Source organism: Musca autumnalis, unplaced genomic scaffold, assembly GCF_047663935.1.
Source record: "Musca autumnalis isolate F117 unplaced genomic scaffold, ASM4766393v1 scaffold_4, whole genome shotgun sequence".
NCBI lineage: Eukaryota > Metazoa > Arthropoda > Insecta > Diptera > Muscidae > Musca > Musca autumnalis.
In genome coordinates this window covers 13,378,791-13,402,879 of record NW_027411977.1, presented here as the reverse complement: position 1 = coordinate 13,402,879, position 24,089 = coordinate 13,378,791, and the positions used below count along the sequence as shown (strand labels likewise).

At 36.1% G+C, this 24,089-nt stretch overlaps 4 protein-coding genes across 4 annotated transcripts in view; 1 reads left to right on the top strand and 3 right to left on the bottom strand.

Moving 5' to 3' along the window:
• Window positions 1-2,142, bottom strand: part of LOC141401835 (cubilin homolog) — a 30,472-nt gene extending 28,330 nt beyond the window's left edge. The window contains exons 1-2 of the mRNA XM_073982355.1: window positions 1,323-2,142; window positions 1,153-1,244 (exon numbers count right to left, since the gene is read on the bottom strand). Coding sequence (XP_073838456.1) covers window positions 1,153-1,244; window positions 1,323-2,142 — 912 coding nt within the window. The remainder of the gene's footprint in view (window positions 1-1,152; window positions 1,245-1,322) is intronic.
• Window positions 1-14,801, top strand: part of LOC141404301 (gonadotropin-releasing hormone receptor-like) — a 262,725-nt gene extending 247,924 nt beyond the window's left edge. Inside the window, exon 8 of the transcript XR_012412985.1 lies at window positions 14,517-14,801. The gene's annotated coding sequence lies outside the window, so the exon portion shown is untranslated. The remainder of the gene's footprint in view (window positions 1-14,516) is intronic.
• Window positions 2,224-14,287, bottom strand: LOC141404302 (cubilin-like). The gene is made up of 5 exons (XM_073987772.1): window positions 14,212-14,287; window positions 13,949-14,151; window positions 13,375-13,897; window positions 2,995-3,175; window positions 2,224-2,935 (listed from the first exon to the last, which is right to left on the bottom strand). The coding sequence occupies exons 3-5, from the start codon at window positions 13,475-13,477 to the stop codon at window positions 2,224-2,226; spliced, it is 996 nt and encodes a 331-aa protein (XP_073843873.1). The 5' UTR covers window positions 13,478-13,897; window positions 13,949-14,151; window positions 14,212-14,287.
• LOC141401826 (cubilin homolog) lies at window positions 14,183-22,113 on the bottom strand. Its single transcript, XM_073982349.1, has 7 exons — window positions 21,604-22,113; window positions 21,397-21,500; window positions 20,722-21,121; window positions 20,434-20,670; window positions 19,622-20,374; window positions 14,437-14,760; window positions 14,183-14,377 (listed from the first exon to the last, which is right to left on the bottom strand). The coding sequence occupies exons 1-7, from the start codon at window positions 22,111-22,113 to the stop codon at window positions 14,183-14,185; spliced, it is 2,523 nt and encodes an 840-aa protein (XP_073838450.1).
• Window positions 22,114-24,089: the final 1,976 nt, after the last annotated feature.

The following is a 24,089-nucleotide window of genomic DNA, read 5'->3' as shown; positions in this document are numbered from 1 at the left end:
TGTCTTTTTCTCCAAATAAGTTTTTTGCCCATTACGACCCCTGAATATTATCCGACCATCACCAAAATCAATAGGCTTCTTCATCTGTGTGACCCCCATTAACCCTCAAAATTTCGTGACGATCCGATCAAAATTGAGACCTGTAGCGTGATTTCCAAAAAAGTGGAAAAATGGGATGTATTACCGACTATTGCGATATCTCCGTTATTTGGTCACCTACGCCGACCTAGTTTACATCATTGTAAAGATGGGATCTTCTACTTTCATAGCCAGGCTTTGCTTTTGGAAAGTCCCCAACCAAAGCTCTGATATTCGTCATTATAATTAAAATCGCAAAAATGAAAATTTGGGTTTTATTTGCGACTATTGTGATATCTTCGTTGTTTGATCACCTACGAGAACCTACATCATTAGAAAGGTGATACTTTCTACTTTTATTGTCAGGTTTTGGTTTTGGCATACCCCGTATAGAAGCTGAGATATTCGCTTTGGAAAAAAACGTTGTCTTTTTATCCACATAAGTTTTTTGCCCATTCCGACCCCTAAATATTATCCGACCATCACCAAAATCAATAGGCTTCTTCCCCTCCGGGACCCCCATCAACATCCAAAATTTCGTGACGATCCGATCAAAATTGCGACCTGTAGCGTGATTACAAGGTTTAGATGAACAGACGGACGGACGGACTGACGGACGGACACACATAGCCAGATCGACTCAGCTCGTCGAGACATTCATTTTGGTATATATAAGTATGGGTCAACTACCATTATTTCGATGCGTTACAAACTTTTTGGCCAAAACCAACTTATAATACCCTCCCCACATAGTGGTGTAGGGTATAACAAGTTTTTACAATTTTTACCACTTTTACACATTTTGCGTTCCCGTACACAAAATTTATATGGAAAGCGTTTACGACTTTTACCACTTTATAAAGTACGGGAACAAGCCATTATTTTGTTTACATTTTCTATGTGGTTTTTGTTGAGTTGTATTTGTTGTAGTATTTACTTTAGCTTCTTTGTTCTACCATGAGGGCCACTTATGTAAGTAAATAGGTAAGTAAGTCAAAACTCAGCTCTTTGGGAACTTTTGCCATGTCAATGTCTATTTTGACTGGGCTATAATCATTAAAAATAAACACTTACCTTCAATCCATTCAAATCACAAGTTTTCGTTCCATTGTCGGTCTTCGTGCAAACACAATCCAATTCTAAGATGTTCAAACTTATTGAGTTGCCTCAAATTAAAAAAAGATAATAATAAAATACAATAAAAATTGTTTCCCAATTCATCTAAAAGGTAACCTTTGACTTACCGGCAGGCATATTAAACGTCCATGTACAAATTTCATCTGATGTGGCTGCAACTAAACCCGAGTCTATTTCTATTTTCCCACCACATTCCTTCTGGTAGTGTAGCAGAAAACGACTACCTAATTGGGATTGTTGGTTTTTATATTCGACATTTATACGCCTACCATTAAATACAAGGCTCGTCCGCATCAAAGGGCATATTGTTTTAATGTTGGTTTCAGGCAATCCAGAAATCTTTAAATAATTCTGCTCACAATTTGGGGTCTGATTAAATTTCGAGTCAGTGATTGTTATTCGGATCTGCAGAGCGTTGGGAACTCTAATTTGCCACGTGCAGCTACGTTCCTCTGTTGTATTTAGCGGATAATTTGGTGAAGATATGGTACCAGAAGCTCCCTCAACTTCTCCACCACAGGTGGCGTCTCTTGTCTGATACACGGCACGGAAGAATTTTCGACCCCTAGATGGACTAGATACGTACCGGATATACAAACGATTTGCTGGCGAATTTATATTTGTTTGTGTTGGATGACTCCTGCACAAATGCATCAAATTCCGTGTGGAATTCTTCGATTCCTTTACAATTAGAGTGTTACTGTTGCAGTCAAATATCTCATTTCCCATCTCATATTCAGTGGAGGTGAAAACAATTTGTTGGCCAGGCTCTACATAAATGTACCACTCGCAGTCTATGCCGCCACTATAGGGATAATTTGGTGACTTAATTAAGCCAAAGTCAGCAGTGATAATCTGGCCACAACCAATGTGAGAATATTCTGCCCGAAAACCATTCTTGTTATTTACATAATCGGTTACGAACATTACTCTCAAGTGATTTCCCTCGGAGGTTATAACATCATCCGGTGGTGTGCACAGACGATGTTTCTTTAAGATATCCTCATCTTACATATCCCATACTTCGACATAATCATATTCGCATTCCACATTGGAGGCCTCCACACTGAGGTGTGAGAAAGCCAATTTGATGTTATCATTTGGACCAGCCTTTATGTCCCATTGACAGTTCAGTAGCTCTGGATAAGGTTCAGGAAAGTTGGGCGATTCAATAATACCTTGAATGTGATCCAATACCATATTACAATTGGTCTCATAGTCAATTACGAAGTCAGGCATATCCCCAACAATTTTGGTGGGTGTAAAAATAATTAAAACTTCATTACCGCTTGATGAGAACTTTAGTTGACCATCTTGTATGACCTCTGAACAATTTTGTTTCAACAATGAGTTGAAGGCTGTATAACCATCATACACACGCAAGTTATTGCTACGACAAAATTCTGTGACATCTTGCGTTGAGGGAGTTATGTTAAGGAAAATCGAAGAGCCCTCTGCTACATGAATTAACCAATCACAAGTTGAACCTACTTCCTCAACGGTCAGCATATGCGGCGAATGTATGGAACCTTTATACGAAGTCAATTTACCACCACAACCTGTTTCAATTTGTTGCCAATTTAAATAGAATCCAGACCTCTCAACGGAATTATCTGTGGTGAAACGTAAGTACAAGCTATTACCAAACGAGGGTATCCTGGTGGGAATTTCTTCACCACAATAACGGCCTATTAGCGGTGATGTTGGAAATTGACCATTTCTGAAATGAGATTTTATGATGTTGAAGATGTTTTTTGTGGCACTGAAGGATAAATTTACCTTATTTCCAGCACATCCCCGGTACAAAACGGTTCCAATGTAAAGTTATGCACTCGCAACTCTATTTTATGGCTTATGGGTGCCCTGATTGTCCAAACACAATTCAAATTCGGTGGATACATTCGTGGCCAATTGGGTGATTTAATAATGCCATACAAAGCCATATAATTACCATTGCAATCTGAAATATGTAATGTATTCGTAACTAGATGGGATTAGGTATCATAAACAGTGTCGAGGCCCTATGCTCCTCAAGAAGTTAAGCGAAAAAGAAAAAGATCATAAACAGTGGGTATAATATTTCACCGACAGATCAAATTAACACAGTCTGTACCACAAAAAAAAAAGATTGTCTTTCTTACAACATTCGGGCCATTGCCGGGGGAAGTATGAAGAATAAAATTATAGCGTTGCAAGTTGCAGTACAGACCACAAAGACTACTAAAAACATTACTGCGAGAGTTGTATGAATGAGTGACCCTAAATATAGGGACATTTCGGGGCCTTGTTTTTGTGTGAAAGTGCATAAACATTTTGGCCCGAGTTCGTGCATGTCAGTGCCTAATTTTGTAGGCATGTGCCCAGCTCTACCAGCAGAAGTATTGACTTTGCCAAGAAAAAAAAATATATACATATATAATGTTGTAGTCACCTTGAATCAAAATTTAAAACTATTTTAAACGTTGTTGTTAGTTGATTTTATATGAAATATGTGTACAAAGTATATAAATTCAATTTTTACAGAGTATAAAATATAAGTCTTCAGATATTTAGAATTTAAAATAAACAATATCGGACCGCCTTCGGTATAGTCGCCATATAAAAGTTTTCAGTATTTACAGTGTTTTATTTAACTTACTTTGGTGTGCGTTAAGTTCAAATCTGGTAACTCATTTTTAACACTTTGCACACTCGAACTAAAACTTTCCACACTCTTCAGATTTGGATGACAATACATGAATATGGTCCATTTTTACAGTGTTTTATTTAACTTGTTACATTGTTCCATTTATCTTGCTTTTCAAGTCTGGTAACTCATTTTTGACACAGTTGCAGTTGACCAATCGAACTAAAACTTTGCGCACTTTTCAGATTTGGATGACAATACATGAATATGAAACCAAAACCAATATGGGTCCATTTTTTCCTACCGCCCCATATAACGGTACCACCCGATTTCAGGTAATTTGAGAATTTTGTCTTCACTTTTAGCCCGAATTGGCTCTAACATGGCCTTTTGAGTTCCCAATGGTCCAGGAATTTCCCCAATAAAAATTGTGGACATTGGTCAGATTTTGGTGTAGCCCCCATATAACGATACAACTAGATTTCAGCCAATTTAAAGTTTTTATCTACATTCTCGACCTAAATTGACTGTAATTTGGCTATGGACTTCTCAGTGGTAAAAAAAAATTATTTACTAACAAGTGAGAAAAGTATATAGTCGGTACGGGGCCGACTATGTGATACCCTACACCACCACCTCTGTGCATAATCTTTTCAATCGAAAACATTTCTTTTAGGGAGATACGAAAGTTTTCACCTATCTGGCTTTTATACCAAATGACGTAAGGCGAACTGAACCAAAATAATTAATATTTCATTTTATATTTGACTACTATCGACTTTACCAACATCAATATGCTTCTATCTCTGTGAGAAAATTTTTTGATGATCTGATCAAAATTCCGACCTCCCAGCAAAAATCCTCATTACAAACCTCCTTTCCCACCCATTATTTTAACAAGGGCATGTCGCGCGAAATATCAGGTTATTTTGTAACTACTGAAATAGGTAGATGGTAACCACTGAAATAAGTAGGTACTGAGTAGATTCTGACTACTTATTTCAGTGGTTACAAAATAACCAGATATTTCGCGCGACATGCCCTTGTTAAAATAATGGGTGGGAAAGGTGGTTTGTAATGAGGATTTTTGCTGGGCTGTAGTGTGATTGCAGAAAAAGTGGAAAAAAGAGATGCATTACCGACTATTGCGATATCTCTATTATTTGACCACCTACGCTTACCTACTTTGCACAATTTTAAAGATGGGATTTTCTACTTTCTTAGTCAGGCTTTGCTTTTAGAAGGTCTCCCAACCAAGGGTGTGATATCCGTCATTATAATTAAAATCGCAAAAATGAAAAGTTGGGTTTTATTTGCGATTATTGTGATACATCATAAGAAAGGTGATATTTTTTACTTTCACTGCCAGGTTTTGCTTTTGGTATACCCCATATAGAAACTGAGATATTCGCTTTGGAAAAAACGTTGTCATTTTATCCAAATAAGTTTTTTGCCCATTACGACCCCTACATATTATCCGATCATCACCAAAATCAATAGGCTTCTTCATCCGTGAGACCCCCATTAACCCTCAAAATTTCGTTACGATCCGATCAAAATTGCGACCTGTAGCGTGATTTCCAAAAAATGGAAAAATGGGATGTATTACCGACTATTGCGATATCTCCGTTGTTTGGCCACCTACGCCGACCTTGTTTGCGTCATTGTAAAGATGGGATCTTCTACTTTCATAGTCAGGCTTTGCTTTTGGAAAGTCTTCAACCAAAGCTGTGATATTCGTCATTATAATTAAAATCGCAAAAATGAAAAGTTGGGTTTTATATGCGACTATTGTGATATCTTTGTTGTTTGATCACCTACAAGAACCTACTTTACATCATTGTATAGGTGATATTTTCTACTTTCATTGTCAGGTCTTACTTTTGGTATACCCCATATAGATGCTGAGATATTCGCTTTGGAAAAAACGTTGTCTTTTTATCCACATAAGTTTTTTGACCATTCCGGCCCCTAAATATTATCCGACAATATTATCCGGCAAACTCTTCTCTAAATTCTGACAAAATGCCAAAAGTCGCAAAAATTCCATGATTGGTGTACCATACGGATGTATTCTCTACTTTTGATATAATGTTACAAAAGAAGCGTTATAAGATTTTCTTTTGTACGAGTAGATGTTTTTGGACTTGATGACATTAACTACCCAGAAAAATTTGAAGGAAGGTGTTCCATGCGATGACGTGATTTCATGGCATCTTTTGCATTGGTTCAAACGAAGTCGTGAAAGATCCAATCTTTTCATTAGCATTTAAACCAATGCAAAGTAAGTCGTGAAGGATCCGATCTTTTCATTAGCATTTGAACCCACGCAAAGGAAGTCGTAAAAGATCCGATCTTTTCATCAGCATTTGGACCCATTCCATCGATCCAATAGAGATGAATTTTGTGTTTTAATTATACCCTCCACCATAGTATGGATGGTATGGCAATGGTATATTAAGTTTGTCATTCCGTTTGTAACACATCGAACTAATCATTTGCGACCCTATAAAGTATATATATTCTTGATCAGGATAAAATTCTAAGACGATCTAGCCATGTCCGTCTGTCCGTCCGTCTGTTGTAATCACTCTAGCGTCCGCAATAATTGAGATAGAGTGCTGAAATTTTGCACCCGAGGGTCTTTTTTCCATAGGCAGGTCAAGCTCGAAGATGGGCTATATCGGTCCACTCTTTGGTATAGCCCCCATATAACGGTACCTCCGGAGTTGAGATATTTTGACGTTCTTCGCCACATTTGCAGACCGAATTAGCTATAATTTGGCACTTAGGGTTCCTAGTGATCAAGAAACTTATATCCCAATTTTTAACCGAACTATCTGCAATTTGACATTTGAGGTTCTCAGTGGCCATGAAATATCTCCACGAAACAACATCAACATAGGTCCATGTTTTGGTATAGCCCCCATATATCGGTACCTGCCGATTTTCGGTATTTTGAGAATTTTAGCTACAATTTTTAACCGAACTAGCTGTAATTAGCCATTTGAGGTTCTCAGTGGTCATGAAATATCTCCACCAAACATCGTCAACATATGTAGGTCCATTTTTTGGTATAGCCCCCATATAACGGTACCTCCCGATTTTCGGTATTTTGAAAATTTTAGCCACAATTTGTAACCGAACTATCTGCAATTTGACATTTGAGGCTCTCAGTGGGCATGAAACATCTCCACCAAACATCGTCAACATAGGTCCATGTTTTGGTATGGCCCCCTTATAACCGTACCTCCCGATTATCGGCATTTTGAGCATTTTAGTTACAATTTTCAAGCGAACTAGCTGTAATTTGACATTTGAGGTTCTCAGTGGTCATGAAACATCTCCACGAAACAACATCAACATAGGTCCATGTTTTGGTATAGCCCCCATATATCGGTACCTGCCGATTTTCGGTATTTTGAGAATTTTAGCCACAATTTTTAACCGAACTATCTGCAATTTGACATTTGAGGCTCTCAGTGGTCATGAAACATCTCCACGAAACTTCGTCAACATAGGTCCATGTTTTGGTATAGCCCCCATATATCGGTACCTCCAGATTTTCGGTATTTTGAGAATTTTAGCTACAATTTTTAACCGAACTAGCTGTAATTTGGCATTTGAGGTTCTCAGTGGTCATGAAACATCTCCACCAAACATCGTCAACATAGGTCCATGTTTTGGTATGGCCCCCTTATAACCGTACCTCCCGATTATCGGCATTTTGAGCATTTTAGTTACAATTTTCAAGCGAACTAGCTGTAATTTGACATTTGAGGTTCTCAGTGGTCATGAAACTTCTCCACGAAACATCGTCAACATAGGTCCTTGTTTTGGTATAGCCCCCATATATCGGTACCTCCCGATCTTCGGTATTTTGAGAATTTTAGCTGCAATTTTTAACCGAACTAGCTGTAATGATCGGTATTTTGAGAATTTTAGCTACAATTTTTTCTACTCAAAAATAATCGTCAATATACAGTTGCGTTCAAAATAATAGGAGCGCCCATACAGAAAAAGAAAATGATCAAAAAATATGGTTAAAGTTACCCATTTTGGTTTATTTTGAATTTGTTTAACATTGTTGACATCCCAACAGTTAATTCATCAGCAGAAATGTGGCAATCTGTTTTAAATTATTTACTGTTTACACCAACATTATAAATCGTGTTTAAAGTTTTTGTTCAAAAAAAATAGGAGTGTGGAAGAAAAATGACGATAAAAATAGTTTTAGTTGAATTTAGGATCAAAATTTTTAATATTTTAGTTAACAGTAGTAAATCCAATAGATTTTATGAGATTCGAATGCCGTTTGAAAACAAAAGTCTTTTGGAGGTATCCAAAAAACAGGCGATTGTCCTTGCGGAAATTTGTTCCATAAACTGAGCACTTATTGGGCAACTCAATGAATTTTGTAGACAAAAGCTTTAACGATTAGATTTATTTGATGCTATGGATGTTATCTCTAACAATTTATAATGATTGGTATCCTATAAATTTGTGTATTTTGATCTTTGAGCAAAGTTAAAGACAGTTTACATTAGCCCTTAAGGTAAGGATCGGCCAAAAAGGCATATCTATAAGGAATTTATTCACCAACCAAATAATATTTGGAAGTCTTTAGGATGCTATCCTTGTGTATGCAATCAATTTTGCTTCTATTCAAAAAATGTTTAAAACGTGAACGGTTGAAATGTACTTTGAACCATTTAGTGATAGGCAGGCTGGGATTGCACTATAGTTGGTATACGCCGTAATATATTTTCAATATAAACTTACGTTTTTCACTCACAAATACTTTATTTAGGTTAGCTTCATTAGAAAACTGTTTATTATACGATCCAAAACCTAATAAAAATAATCTTAGGCCAACTTCAAGAGTATGTCCTTAAAGTTTCCTTATCAACAAAGCATTTTGAAAAATGGCTCATATGTGCAAATCATCCAATTATTCAAAAATGAACCATATAATGAATTCTGTGTGCAGCTAAGATGCTAAGGACCTCAAAACATCACTTGATCGAGAAATTAATGCCTTATAGATACGCTTTTTTGAACCGATCCTTAAGTAAAGAGTTAATGGAAACCGGCTTTAACTTGGCTCAAGGGTCAAAATACACGAATTTCCGGGATACCGATCATTATATATTGTTCGAGATAACAGCCAGAGCATCAAAAAACTCTAATCACTTAAATTCTGTCCATTGTGTTACCCAATAAGTGCTCAATTTATGGAAAAAATCGCTGCAAGGACAATCACCTGTTTTTAGGCTACTCCAAAAGAACTTTTGTTTTCAAACAGCCATCAAATCTCATAAAATCTATTGGAGTCACTACTGTCAACTAAAATATAGTCAATTTTGATTTTAAACTCAACTAAAAATATTTTTATTGTCCTTTTTCTTCCGCACTCCTATTTTTTTGAACAACAAATTTGAAGATTTATAATGTTGGTGTAAACAGTAAATAATTTAAAACAGATTGCCACATTTCTGCTGATGAATTAACTGTTGGGATGTCAACAATGTTAAACAAATTCAAAATAAACCAAAATGGGTAAGTTTAACCATGTTTATTCGACCATTCCCTTGGTGTGAATGAGCACTCCTATTATTTTGAACACAGCTGTAGGTCTATGTTTTGGTATATCCCCCATATAGCTGTACCTCCCAATTTTCGGGAATTTTCAGTGGTCACGAAATTTCTTCACTAAAATTCGTCAACATGGTTCCATTTTTGAGGGTCTACATTGTTTTGATGATACTACCCTCAATTTGACTTTTGAAGTTCCCTGCAGCTATAACTCTTTTATGCCAAAAAATTTAAAGAGAGGTTGACTCTTTGATATAGCCCCGTAGGTGGTACCTTTCACCTAGCTGAACACATTTTTTTAGATTAGATTCGATAACACTGTGCAACGAAATGGAGGTGAAAGTCTGGGGCACGGAAAATTCCTCTAGGGGAAGAAAGGCCTTGGTGAGTATATTATGAACCCCGAACTTCCGCGTTATGGCGTGATGAAATTTTTGTTAGAGACCCTGTAGGGCATCAGGAATTAGCGTTATATCTTTGTTCACTGTTGCTTAAGTGCTCTACAAAAACAACAAACAAAGATATAATGCTAATTTATGATGGCTTACTGGGTCTCTTGCAAAAACTTCGTCACTCCATAAGGCGGAAGTTCGACACACGGCGCATCTGTCCTTCGGAGTTTTTAATATACACACACCAAGGGCTTTCATCTCCAAAAGGAATTATCTCTGCCCCAACATTTGTGTTCACTGTATAATTTAAGCAATAGTGGGAGGCAGTAGAGGTCTATACATTGTCGAAAAGTTGTTCCACCTAAAATTGTGAAAGGACCCTAACTATTCCATTTTAATTAAGACTATTTTATGGTGGAGGGTATAAAAAGTTCGGCCCGGCCGAACTTAACGACTTTTTACTTGTTAATACACATTTTTCTAAATATATAAGATTAATTATTTACAATAGGCTTGATGTTGTCGGAGACTCGAAATCACAACCAACGTTGTTAAAACTCTAGTCGTAATGATAATGTCATTGCAAGAGGTTGGTGAAAATGACATGCCAAAGCATTGGTGGAAATGACATGTCAAAGCATTGGTGTAAATGACATGGTTTGGATCCAAAAATGAGTAGCATCTTTTGGGGTCCACGCTCATATAAAATTCATCGATGAAGATGCTAAAAAGATGACATGCCAGATCACTTTCACCCATGATTGAATGGCATCTTTGGCATCAAACATTTTGCTGGGTAGAATTAAACAGACTGTTTATGTATGTCACTCACTTTCGTCCAAAAAGGCGTTCATGTATTTCGCAAACTATTGTGCGACTACCGTTACGTATCCTATGAGAAATACTACTAATTTGAATATACATTTGTACAACTATGGTCCATAAATGAGAGCCAACCCCGCAAACCTTTGGAAGATTGTTGGTGGATTTTTTGATCAGATTATTCTTCTGTGCTTCTTTCCGGCGATCTTTTAGCGAATTTTTATATAAAATTCACCCACTCGAGTAATTTGCCATTCGTAGACGATTCTCTACAATTATTGTTTATTATCAATCGCTACAACGAATCTTCTGCTATGCATCTTGGCGATCTTTCCGCAAATTTGTATTATGTTTCGCTTGTTCTTAGTGCAGGCGAATAATATGTTATTCTTACGAACCCCGATCACGCGATTGTTACTAAAATTTTTGATTTGGTTACACATAATTCTCATATATGTATGTACATATTCTACATAACTTCGAAACAAATTGCACGTATAATATTATGAGTATTGACAAACACAAATATGCCCGGGTTTTGCCAAGTGAAATGAAGAAAGGGAATGGAACCAGTTTACAAGCACTACAACATAAGGAATAATTAAAAATTATAACAAATTAGAAAAGAAAACAAAAAGGGTAAAAATCAAAGACGACAATAAATGAAAAAAAAAAAACAAAAATCAAAGAAGAATGAAAAATAAAATTCCTTTAATTTTTCTTTATATTTTCTTCTTCTTAAGATCTTCGATATGATTCGTCAGCGAATCTTGGTCGCGATTCGCATTGCATAAACACTTACTTTAGGTTGGTGATACGTGGAAGATTTTTAGGCGATATCGCCTGCAACAAAATAGTCGCCCAGGAGAATCGCGAATTATTCTTAGGCGATAGAAAATGTTTGCAGGGCAGGTGGTGGTGTCACACCAGCTATTCGAATATGAAAAGTCAAATCCCTTTATAAAAAATATTTTTGTTGTAATTTCGCCAACAACATAAAGACAATTTTGACATAACATGTTCAAAATTTTACGATGCCACTACCTTGGTAATTGTGCCATGATACAAACATTGAAATATCCCAGCTAGCATTTGGAAATTGTTTTTTAAAAAATCACATTGAGGAGTCTTTTTAGAATCCTTTTGGTGATCAAAAGCTGATTAAGTCGCTTGTAATGTTTAAAAAAAGCTCTATTTAAAATACAACAACAAATGTGTAGCAATCACAAATAAAGCATTGAGGCGTTTAAAATGTGACAATTTTTTGTCATTTATTGTCACATTTTTATCTTCATGAAGATTAAAAAATGCTTAATCAAAAAAGGGTCATGCAGGTGTTTGAAAAGTGATTAGAATTATGTATCTTCCGATCATATTTTGAACAGCTAGGTGATTAAACGTTGATTGTTTTTTTTTAACTTAACAGTTTGGCTGTATATAATTCTCATATACAATTTCTACAAAACTTTGATATAAATATCACGTATAAAATTATGAATATTGACAAAGACAACACATGTCCAGTTTTTGCCAAGTGAAATGAAGAAAGTGAATGAAGAAACAGTATACTAAAGGGATAATTAAAAGTAACAGCAAAGCAGAAAAGAAAACAAAACAATGAAAGAAACAAAAAACAAAGAAGAATAAAAAAGAAAATTCTTTAAATTTTTTTCGTCTGATAAAAAGGCTCATAAATGACCCAAAAAAGACTCGAATTAGAGTCACAAATTAATCAAAAAATTACCAATAAATTATGAATCATCAGAAAATGGTCAAAAATGACTCTAAATTAATGCAGAGAAAGACTCGCGTGAGGTTTTCCTCCCGAGAAGGGAGTCATTTATGATCAGAAATGAGCTCATATTCCGATTTTTTAATTGTGCAGTCGGATCAAAAAAGACTCGAATTTGATTAAAAATTTCAAATTTCAGATGCTGGCTGGGATGTTTGATTTGTTTTGTTTGAGAAAAAAAATGTGTCGGTATTTTGAATTACATGTTTTATTTAATTTTTTTTTTTTTTCAAAATAATGAATGAAGTCGCCTTTGAAACGTGTCTATAAATTTTTATTTTGTTTCAAGAATGTGTTGCATAAATTAGATTTAAGATTTTCGGAGCTATTCGCGATTTTACGTTCTACTCGACAGCTATAAAGCAGGTGAGTGATTTTGACATTCTCTTTCTTCAAAATGCAGTCCTTCCGAAATACATAAGCCCAAATTTACATGGAAAAGTGTATCGTTTTTGATACTATAGCATGCAATTTTCCTGTTTTTGGTCCATTATGTCAGGAAGCATTGACTTACCCACGAAAAATATTACATCGCTCTTAACAGGAATGCAAGAAATAACTTCGGTAAAAGTTACAAAACGCTCCGAAAGAGCTGCCCGATATAAACGTTCTTGGAACTTGATGTACGTTTGAAAGAACAGCCCTTAAACTTCAACGAATTAAAAATGTGTGAACTTTCGTGGGGAAGCATCCGAAAAAATTGAACGGTAAAGTCCATCTTCGAACCGTAACTAAGTATGGCAGAAATATTATAATGCACAAAGTTTGAATCAAATCGTTTACTTTCGTCGACAGTTATTGTGTTAACCAACAGCCAGACATATGAACGCTTAAAAAGTCTCAAAAATATCATTTTCACATAAAATAACATTTTAACTTAAATTCCATGTTATCTTGCAAAAAAATCTCGGAGCTAAGTGGGTTACACTTACCTTCAGAATGGTGCACAAACTCGTATTGACCATTGCTCCAAAGGGCATTAGAATCCGCTAGAATAGTAATTACATTAAAGTTGAAGGTCTCATCAATATTCATGGTGTGTCCTGTATTGCTGTGAAATGAAACAAACTCTTATTAAACATTTGATGTGATTCCGGTAACCAGCACTCACTTCTTTAATAGAACATCTTTTTCGCCAGACAATTTTCCAAATATTTTTATTGAATTGTCAAAGTTCTCGATAGCAACGGATTGAAATGATATGTGTACATATTTATCCTCGGGAGCTTCAAAAGTAAATTTACATTTCCCAGATAGCTTTGAAAATGTTCCGTTGTTTTCAATATAGACGCCGCCGCATGTTTTCGTTTCAAAGGAATATTCAATGCGCATACCTCTAGCATTTACTGCATTCCGTGTGGCATGGAAAATAATTGTCATTTTATTTAACCCTGAATAAAGATGCATGGGGTCGGCTTTATAGAAACGGTAAGTTTTTGTATCGAAGAGTTTGACCTTGTAATTAATAATATTAATTATTGTCACAATAGATTACACATTTCTTACCTCGAAGTATGTAGCGGTATCATTGTCTGAGTGATCGATTTGTGTGATTTGGGGTAATGATATGTCTGTGAAATTTGCTAGAACCACCGTTTCAGCTGGTCCATATATAAGATAAGTGCAAGTAATATATTCCGGATATGGCTTAGGATAATTAGGTGTTGTAATAATCCCATTATCCGTACCAACATATCTAAATTCACAAACTAAAGAGTAAGGATGGAATTAAAAATTGTGTTATAATGTTACATCCTTGTAGGTTTTACCTCGTGTATACTTGATTTTAAAAGGGCTTTTGAGTTCTTTTGTGGTTAACTTATTCGTGTATCTAATTAATACAACATTCATGGAACTCACAATGGGCTCTGGAATTTGACTACCACCACATGTAATAAGAAGCCGAGAATCTTCATCCGTTTTACCATCAAATATCTATAAGACAGCATTGTGATAATTTTCAATATCTTAATTTTCATATTTTCTTTCCATACCTCTATGCTATGCAAATTACAATTTTCTTCATCGCTCAGATTCAACTCCATAAATTCTAATTTTATTTGTATATTTGCAGGTTGCTTTATCAGGTACAAACATACTGAAGGTTCTGTTGGGCCTAAAATTATATCCGATGCTTCAGTAAGAACACCGCCACAGTGTGGTATTGATGATTCAACTTCATAATGCAATTGAAAGGAGGTGTCAGAACCAAAACCATCGGTATGAAGATGTATTTTGAGTTTGTTTGAAGAAGTTCGCAGCGGTTCAGGTGTTGTAGTCGTACAAAATTCATTTGTCAATAAATCGGCATCATAAATCTGTTGGAATATGAGAGAATAAAATAAATAACTTTAAAAAATCCCCGCATATAGTTATCGAAGGTTCCTCTAAAATAACTTTAAAAAATGTGCGCATATAGTTACCAAGGGGTGCTCTAAAATATATTTAAAAAATCCCTGCATATAGTTGACGAAGTGTCCTTTAAAATATCTTTAAAAAATCCCCGCATATAGTTATCGAAGGGTTATCTAAAATAACATAAAAAATCCACGCATACAGTTGTCAAAGGGTCCTCTCAAATAACTTAAGAAAATTCACACATTTAGCCCTCTAAAATATATACATATACAAATCTACGAATTTAGTCGTCTAAGGGTTCTTTAAAATATATTTAAAAAATCTACGCATATAGTTATCAAATGTTCTTCTAAAATAACTTAAAAAATCTACGAATATAGTTATCGAAGGGTCTTCTAAAATAACTTAAAAAATCCACGCATATAGTCCTCGAATATTCCTCTAAAATATATTTAAACAAGTGAGCCAAGGCTACAGTCGGGTCGGGGCCGACTATGTGATACCCTACACCACTACCCCTGTTCATAAGCTTTTGACTAATAAAATTCAAAATATTAAAATTGGGATAGCTTAGCGCCTTTGCTCTGAATGTCTTCATTAACACAGGTAAATTTTTTTAAAACGCATTTAAGTGCATCTACAGTACAACCCAAATAAAAAATGGAAAAGTGGGATGTATGCCAACCATCAATAGGCTTCTTTCTCTGTAGTATCCCCATTAGCCCCCAAAATTTCGTGACGATCCGATAAAATTGCGACCTGTAGCGTGATTACAAAAAAATGAAAAAATGGGATGTATTGCCGACTATTGTGATATCTCCGTTATGTGGCCACCTACGCCAACCTACTTTGCATCACTGTAAAGATGGGATTTTCTACTTTCATAGTCAGACTTTGTTTTTGGAAGATCCCCAACCGAAGCTGTGATATTCGTCATTATTATTAAAATCGCAAAAATAAAAAGTTGGGTTCTATTAGCGGCTATTGCGATATATTCGTTGTTTGATCACCTACGAGAACCTACTTTACATCATTGGAAAGGCGATATTTTCTACTTTCATGGCCAGGTTATGCTTTTGGTATACCTCATACTGAAGCTGAGATATTCACTTTGGAAAAAAACGTTGTCTTTTTCTCCAAATAAGTTTTTTGCCCATTACGACCCATAAATATTATCCGACCATCACCAAAATCAATAGGCTTCTTCATCCGTGAGACCCCCATTAACCCTCAAAATTTCGTTACGATCCGATCAAAATTGCGACCTGTAGCGTGATTTCCAAAAAAGTGGAAAAATGGGATGTATTACCTACTATTGCGATATCTCCGTTATTTGGTCAGCTACGCCGACCTAGTTTACATCATTGTAAAGATGGGATCTTCTACTTTCACAGCCAGGCTTTGCTTTTGGAAAGTCCCCAACCAAAGCTATGATATTCGTCATTATAATTAAAATTGCAAAAATGAAAATTTTTTGTTTTATTTGCGACTATTGTGTTATCTTCGTTGTTTGATCACCTACGAGAACCTACTTTACATCATTAGAAAGGCGATATTTTCTACTTTTATTGTCAGGTTTTGCTTTTGGTATACCCCGTATACAAGCTGAGATATTCGCTTTGGAAAAAACGTTGTCTTTTAATCCACATACGTTTTATGCCCATTCCGACCCCTAAATATTACCCGACCATCACCAAAATCAATAGGATTCTTCCCCTCTGGGACCCCCATCAACATCAAAAATTTCGTGACGATCCGATCAAAATTGCGACCTTTAGCGTGATTACAAGGTTTAGATGGACAGACGGACAGACGGACGGACGGACGTACTGACGGACGGAAACACATAGCCAAATCGACTCAGCTCATCGAGACATTCATTTTGGTATATATAAGTATGGGTCTACGACCATTATTTCGATGCGTTACCAACTTTTTGGCCAAATCCAACTTATAATACCCTCCCCACATAGCGGTGTAGGGTATATAAATCCACCCATATAGTCCTCGAATATTCCTCTAAAATATATTTAAAAAATCCACGCATATAGTCCTCGAATATTCCTCTAAAATATATTTAAAAAATCCACGCATATAGTCCTCGAATATTCCTCTAAAATATATTTAAAAAATCCACGCATATAGTCCTCGAATATTCCTCTAAAATATATTTAAAAAATCCACGCATATAGTCCTCGAATATTCCTCTAAAATATATTTAAAAAATCCACGCATATAGTCCTCGAATATTCCTCTAAAATATATTTAAAAAATCCACGCATATAGTCCTCGAATATTCCTCTAAAATATATTTAAAAAATCCACGCATATAGTCCTCGAATATTCCTCTAAAATATATTTAAAAAATCCACGCATATAGTCCTCGAATATTCCTCTAAAATATATTTAAAAAATCCACGCATATAGTCCTCGAATATTCCTCTAAAATATATTTAAAAAATCCACGCATATAGTCCTCGAATATTCCTCTAAAATATATTTAAAAAATCCACGCATATAGTCCTCGAATATTCCTCTAAAATATATTTAAAAAATCCACGCATATAGTCCTCGAATATTCCTCTAAAATATATTTAAAAAATCCACGCATATAGTCCTCGAATATTCCTCTAAAATATATTTAAAAAATCCACGCATATAGTCCTCGAATATTCCTCTAAAATATATATATAAAAAATCCACGCATATAGTCCTCGAATATTCCTCTAAAATATATATATAAAAAATCCACGCATATAGTCCTCGAATATTCCTCTAAAATATATTTAAAAAATCCACGCATATAGTCCTCGAATATTCCTCTAAAATATATTTAAAAAATCCACGCATATAGTCCTCGAATATTCCTCTAAAATATATTTAAAAAATCCACGCATATAGTCCTCGAATATTCCTCTAAAATATATTTAAAAAATCCACGTATATAGTCCTCGAATATTCCTCTAAAATATATATATAACAAATCCACGCATATAGTCCTCGAATATTCCTCTAAAATATATTTAAAAAATCCACGCATATAGTCCTCGAATATTCCTCTAAAATATATTTAAAAAATCCACGCATATAGTCCTCGAATATTCCTCTAAAATATATTTAAAAAATCCACACATATAGTCCTCGAATATTCCTCTAAAATATATTTAAAAAATCCACGCATATAGTCCTCGAATATTCCTCTAAAATATATTTAAAAAATCCACGTATATAGTCCTCGAATATTCCTCTAAAATATATATTTAAAAAATCCACGCATATAGTCCTCGAATATTCCTCTAAAATATATTTAAAAAATCCACGCATATAGTCCTCGAATATTCCTCTAAAATATATTTAAAAAATCCACGCATATAGTCCTCGAATATTCCTCTAAAATATATTTAAAAAATCCACGTATATAGTCCTCGAATATTCCTCTAAAATATATATATAAAAAATCCACGCATATAGTCCTCGAATATTCCTCTAAAATATATTTAAAAAATCCACGCATATAGTCCTCGAATATTCCTCTAAAATATATTTAAAAAATCCACGCATATAGTCCTCGAATATTCCTCTAAAATATATTTAAAAAATCCACGCATATAGTCCTCGAATATTCCTCTAAAATATATTTAAAAAATCCACGCATATAGTCCTCGAATATTCCTCTAAAATATATTTAAAAAATCCACGCATATAGTCCTCGAATATTCCTCTAAAATATATTTAAAAAATCCACGCATATAGTCCTCGAATATTTCTCTAAAATATATTTAAAAAATCCACGCATTTAGTCCTCGAAGGGTCCTCTAAAATATATTCAAAAAAATCCACGCATTTAGTCCTCGAAGGGTCCTCTAAAATATATTCAAAAAATCCACGCATTTAGTCCTCGAGGGGTCCTCTAACGCATTTAGTCCTCGAAGGGTCCTCTAGACTATATTCAAAAAAATCCACGCATTTAGTCCTCGAAGGGTCCTCTAAAATATATTCAAAAAATCCACGCATTTAGTCCTCGAGGGGTCCTCTAACGCATTTAGTCCTCGAAGGGTCCTCTAAAATATATTTAAAAAATCCACGCATTTAGTCCTCGAAGGGTCCTTTAAAATATATTAAAAAATCCACGCATTTAGTCCTCGAAGGGTCCTCTAAAATATATTTAAAAAATCCACGCATTTAGTCCTCGAAGGGTCCTCTAAAAAATATTTAAAAAATCCACGCATTTAGTCCTCGAAGGGTCCTCTAAAAAATATTTAAAAAATCCACGCATTTAGTCCTCGAAGGGTCCTCTAAAAAATATTTAAAAAATCCACGCATTTAGTCCTCGAAGGGTCCTCTATAAATATTTAAAAAATCCACGCATTTAGTCCTCGAAGGGTCCTCTAAAATATCTTTATAAATCCCCGCATATTGTCTTCGAAGGATCCTCTAAAATGTGTTTAAAAATCCACGCATATAGTCCTCGAATAGTCCTCCAAAAAAATATATTTGCAAAATCCACGCATATAGTCCTCGGAAGGTCTTCTAAAATATATTTAAAAAATCCACGCATATAGTCCTCGAAAGGTCCCCAAAAATATATTTAAAAATGCATGCATTTAGTCCTCGAAGGGTCCTCTAGAATATATTTAAAAAATCCAAGTAGTTTGTCCTCGAAGGAGCCTCTAAAATATATTTAAAAATCCACGATTACAGTCCTCGAATAGTACTCTAAAATATCTTTAAAAATCGTTAAAAACCACGTTTATTGTTCTCTAAAATATTGTTAAAGGCTACGCGATGATATTTAAAACTTTATATTTGAATTTCACTTACCTTTAATGAATCTCCAGTACAATTTACCGATACACCCATTTGAATTTCATAGATTCTCAAAACAAAACGATAACCAAATGGTGCCGACAATTCCCACTGACAATTTCTGTGACCGGGTGTTTTACCTGGATAACCAGGTGAACGTATGATACCTTCATCTCCCGCTGCCAAATCCAAGGTATCTCCACAAACATGGACTTGTGATTTCCAAGTCATATGAAAACCTGATTTCTGTGTTGCATTGTCCGAACGAAACCAGAAAAACAGAACATTTTGTGATGACAAAATATTCCCTCCCAAAGGTAATTTATTGCCACAAAATCGCCCAATTAATTGAGCTGCCAATGAATTGCCATCATGAATCTGTAACCAATCATGAATACATTCAGGATCTTCTTCCAGATCGAATGTGGTAAATGTTAAATTCAATATTTGTCCCGGTATTGTGCGTATCATCCAGGCACATCTTTCTAGGGGCGAATATTCCGATGCTTCGTCTGATGGATAGTTTAATTCTCCCGATGGTTTTCGCTGTATCGAGGAGCATACACTACGCAGGACTTCACAATGTTTACCAGTGGTACCTCGAGGGCAAGAACATTTATATGACTGTTCAGATTGGAGTTTACATGATCCTTCATTTTCACAGGGATTTGGATGACAGGCATCTTTTGTTTCACACAAGGCTCCCGAATACCCAAGTGGGCAGATACATCTGGTGCCGCGACCCATTGCAATGCAAGTTCCATTGTTCTGTAAAGATGAAAGTGGAATTGGAATTCATGTATTTTTCTGTTTTTTCATGGTCTTACCTGACAAATGTGATTTTTACATGAATCGGTAGTTGGATTAGTGTGACAACCTTTGGGTCCAAATCCATGGCCGAACATGCCATGGGCACACGTACAAGTGGCAATGTTTGAAATATATTCACATTTCGCTTGGGGATGGCAAATTTGTTCATCATCACATGAATTTGTGGGTGCCAAATCACAAGTGTGACCATCACCCAACCAACCCGGAGGACATTTTCCACATATATAGGAACCCTTAGAAGAACATTATTTGAAGGCCTTCTTCAAAAGCATCGTGAATCTTACCTCAGTGTTGATGCAACGAACTTGAGGCAACAAACTGCAACCACCGTTGTTAATGGCACACTCATCTATGTCGTAACAGGTCATACCATTTCCTGTATAACCCGCAGGACAGGGCCCACATTTAAAGCTACCGGGTAAATTAATACATTCACCATGGCACGGATTCTTTGATTCTTCACATTCATCAACATCTACATCACAAACCAAGGATGCTGTAGAATTTGTCCCCACTGTTGTTTGATTTCTACTCCAACCTTGATCACAAAGGCACGTGTAACCTTGGTGGTTATCTGCCGGAACACATGTTCCATGTCCACATAATTCTTTAGACTGATCGTGTTGACATTGAGATGTACGCAGGCGACAATGAGTGCCTGAGAATCCTTTGGCACACGAACATCTAAAATGGAAGAGAGATAGAGGTGCTTAAACAAAATATTAAAAATTGTAGGGTTTGTTTGATTCCTCGGCACCGAACATAAGCTATGAACATCAGCACCGAGAACTTCCAGGTCATCCGATAATCGAAGGTAGTGCTAATATAATGCGAATAACCAGCCACTAGACGATCCAAGGTTATGTGTATCTAGAATCCCTACCGAAAGGGTTTTGTATCCATCCCTAATCATTGTCTTACAGACCAATATTAGTATATCAATTTCAGTTCATACATACTTGTAGCTACCCGGTGTATTGGTGCAAATGGCATTGCTTTGGCATCCCAAATCTGTACCAGCCAACAGATAACACTCATCGACATCCTCTTCGCACGTTTTCCCCTAAATATAAATAAATTAAATAGAATCAAGAAACACCCCTTTTTCATTGCAAAATTAAAGTTAAAAATTCAATTAAAAGAAAGAAACAATAAACCATCCTTACCTTCCATCCTTCGGGACATTCACAGTGATATCCTTTGTAGAGATCATAACAAGTTCCACCATTCTTACAGGCTCCATTGGCCTCAAGGCATTCATCTTTTAAGATATTCTCTTCCAATAAGGATAGTCGCAGCATTAGTCGATGTAAACGTCGCAAATATTGTCGTGATCCGCGCATTTGTAGGGACGAATGTGTTGTATTTTGAAAATAAGTAAAACGACGCCATAACCCTGAAATATCTTCTTGAAGTGTCTGAATTTCATTTGCCAATGAGCCGATGCTTAAAGAATTCATTTTTGTGCTGGCTTCTCCATCCAAGGGGTTGTTGGCAAAACGTTGGCGTATCTTTTCCAAAATGTCAATATCATTGCAAAGTAAAGATGAAATCCCGGTCAAACGTAGACTAACATTTTGATTTTGGGCTGCTTGCAGAATTAATCCACCATTTTTACTAAAGATTTGAGGTTGGTGTTCGTATTCCGCCGCCTCCGATACCAGAGGTATTAGCATTATTAAAATAGTAACAAGTGACTGCATTTTACAAATTTTTCATATTTTGCCTTCATATAAACATTCTATTTGTGTTTAACGGATTCTCTTTAAATTTCGTTTCTATAAGCCTACCAACGTTACTAATGGAAAAACTGAAATCTGCATTAGTATTTATAGCAAACTGGACTCTTGTAATAAATAAATTATCGCCTATTTTCTAAAAAACAATTACACCAACCCACAAGTTTATTGCTGCAATTTCTAATGAATTTTGCTGTGCCATGCACAATGGTCACCAACAAATGCAACAATTTGCCACGATATATGTATATGTGTTATCTGACAACGGCAGAGTGACATGTAAAGCAAAAGATGTACCAGTAGACAATAAATAGCATTACCGGAAAACTTGGGAAGCCAACTTAAACGCCCAAAACGTTAAGCCGTGCAATAGCACACGGTGCTCTTGAATCAAATTTAAATGTAAGGTGCTTACACCTGGGAAGTTTTTGCGGATTCCAAAACTACAATGTTCATAGATGGGAAAAATCAAAAAACAAAAAAAAAATCGACGGAGCGCTTTTTAAATAAATCGCGATTCAAGTTGACATTTTTCGGGGTTGTTTAGGTTTTCACGATTTTGCTTAGAAACCGATTTTTTTGTTTTTTGATTTTTCTTCTTGTAGTTTCAGAATCCGCAAACATTTCCCAGGTGTAAGCACCTTCCATTTAAATTTGATTCAGAGCACCGTGAGCAAATTCCAGTCCATTAAATGCTGGCTTAGTGTTCAAAATCGGTAAACAATACTATATCATAACATTGTTACAATAACGTAACAACACAGGTTAGTCCATTTAATGTTATGCATTGAGTTGTCGTTCCCTGTTAGCAATAAGAGAAGAGTACTACGTCGCATTAGATCTCTTCCTGCGGAGGATGGACCGCCACAATTTACAATGGGTGATATTACGAATTTCATCAGGAACGCAGTCATTCAAAGCCTTGGGCTCTTATGGAATCTCCATGGTAATGCTGAAACAGCTGTATCTCACTAAAGTTCTCCACTTGTCGCTAGCCACCCTTATCGTTCCCGACGTCTAGGAAATGGGCTGGGTGGCCCCGCTACTGCAGCCCGGCAAGGATTCCAGCAAAGGTGAATCGTACAGACTGATTTCGTTGTTGTCGCCCGGAGCAAAGACCCTTTGAGCTTTAGAAATAGCTACCCAGTTGCCGATCATCAGCGTGGGTTCCGTAAGCAGCACAGTAAGACGAGAGCGCTGCACGCCATCTCCACACATATTAGTCGAAGACTCAACCAGAGCAAGCCGTGTGATAGAACAGTGACGGTGGGGCGCTTAAATTTTCAAAAGCTTTTGATACTGTGAAGCACTTCACCCTGTTTGAGAACATCGATCAGACAACCCTCCGGCCAAGTTTGAAACGTTGGATAATTAATTATATGTGTGGACGCCAGTCGTACGAGGAATTCAGGAATAAGAGGTCCAAGCCCAGTAGAGTGAAACATGGAGTTCTCCAAGGTGGGGTGATATCTCCGTAACTGTTTAACCTCTAGCTCTCATGTATTCCGCCCCTCCACACGGTATTCATATCGTAACGTATGCGGATGTTTGTACGAGCTTGGCGTCAGGTACTCTCCGCGATGTTATTTGTGAAAGGGTGAAGTACTGTTTGACCTATCTTACCACCGTTTTCCAAACGAGAAATATGCAACTATCCGCCACTAAATCTACAGCCATTTTGTTCAGCACTTGGTCGGCAGAGGTGCCAACAGAATTGAATGTCATGGAATGGTAGCAGAATTAATGTTGTCCGCGCAAGACACAGCTATCTGCTTCAAGCTTAGATGTAGGACCAACGTCCTCAAGTCCCTAGCGGCAGTACTTGGAGCGGGAGTACTTGCGCGAGTAGAAGAAATAAATCGAGTATACTCTATTTTTACTCGTCACTCGCGAAGCATATTTCAGACTTGCTC

Excerpts from the sequence above, each read along its gene's own strand:
- LOC141404302 (XM_073987772.1), bottom strand. The coding sequence starts at position 13,477 with ATGAATATTGATGAGACCTTCAACTTTAATGTAATTACTATTCTAGCG. Across the intron at positions 3,176-13,374 it reads GTTTGTGCACCATTCTGAAG|ATTGCAATGGTAATTATATG; the intron begins GTAAGTGTAACC and ends TACATATTTCAG. Across the intron at positions 2,936-2,994 it reads GGGGATGTGCTGGAAATAAG|AAATGGTCAATTTCCAACAT; the intron begins GTAAATTTATCC and ends ATCTCATTTCAG.
- LOC141401826 (XM_073982349.1), bottom strand. The coding sequence starts at position 22,113 with ATGCTAATACCTCTGGTATCGGAGGCGGCGGAATACGAACACCAACCT. Across the intron at positions 20,375-20,433 it reads GTAAAAATCACATTTGTCAG|AACAATGGAACTTGCATTGC; the intron begins GTAAGACCATGA and ends TCATCTTTACAG. Across the intron at positions 14,761-19,621 it reads GTACTGGAGATTCATTAAAG|ATTTATGATGCCGATTTATT; the intron begins GTAAGTGAAATT and ends ATATTCCAACAG.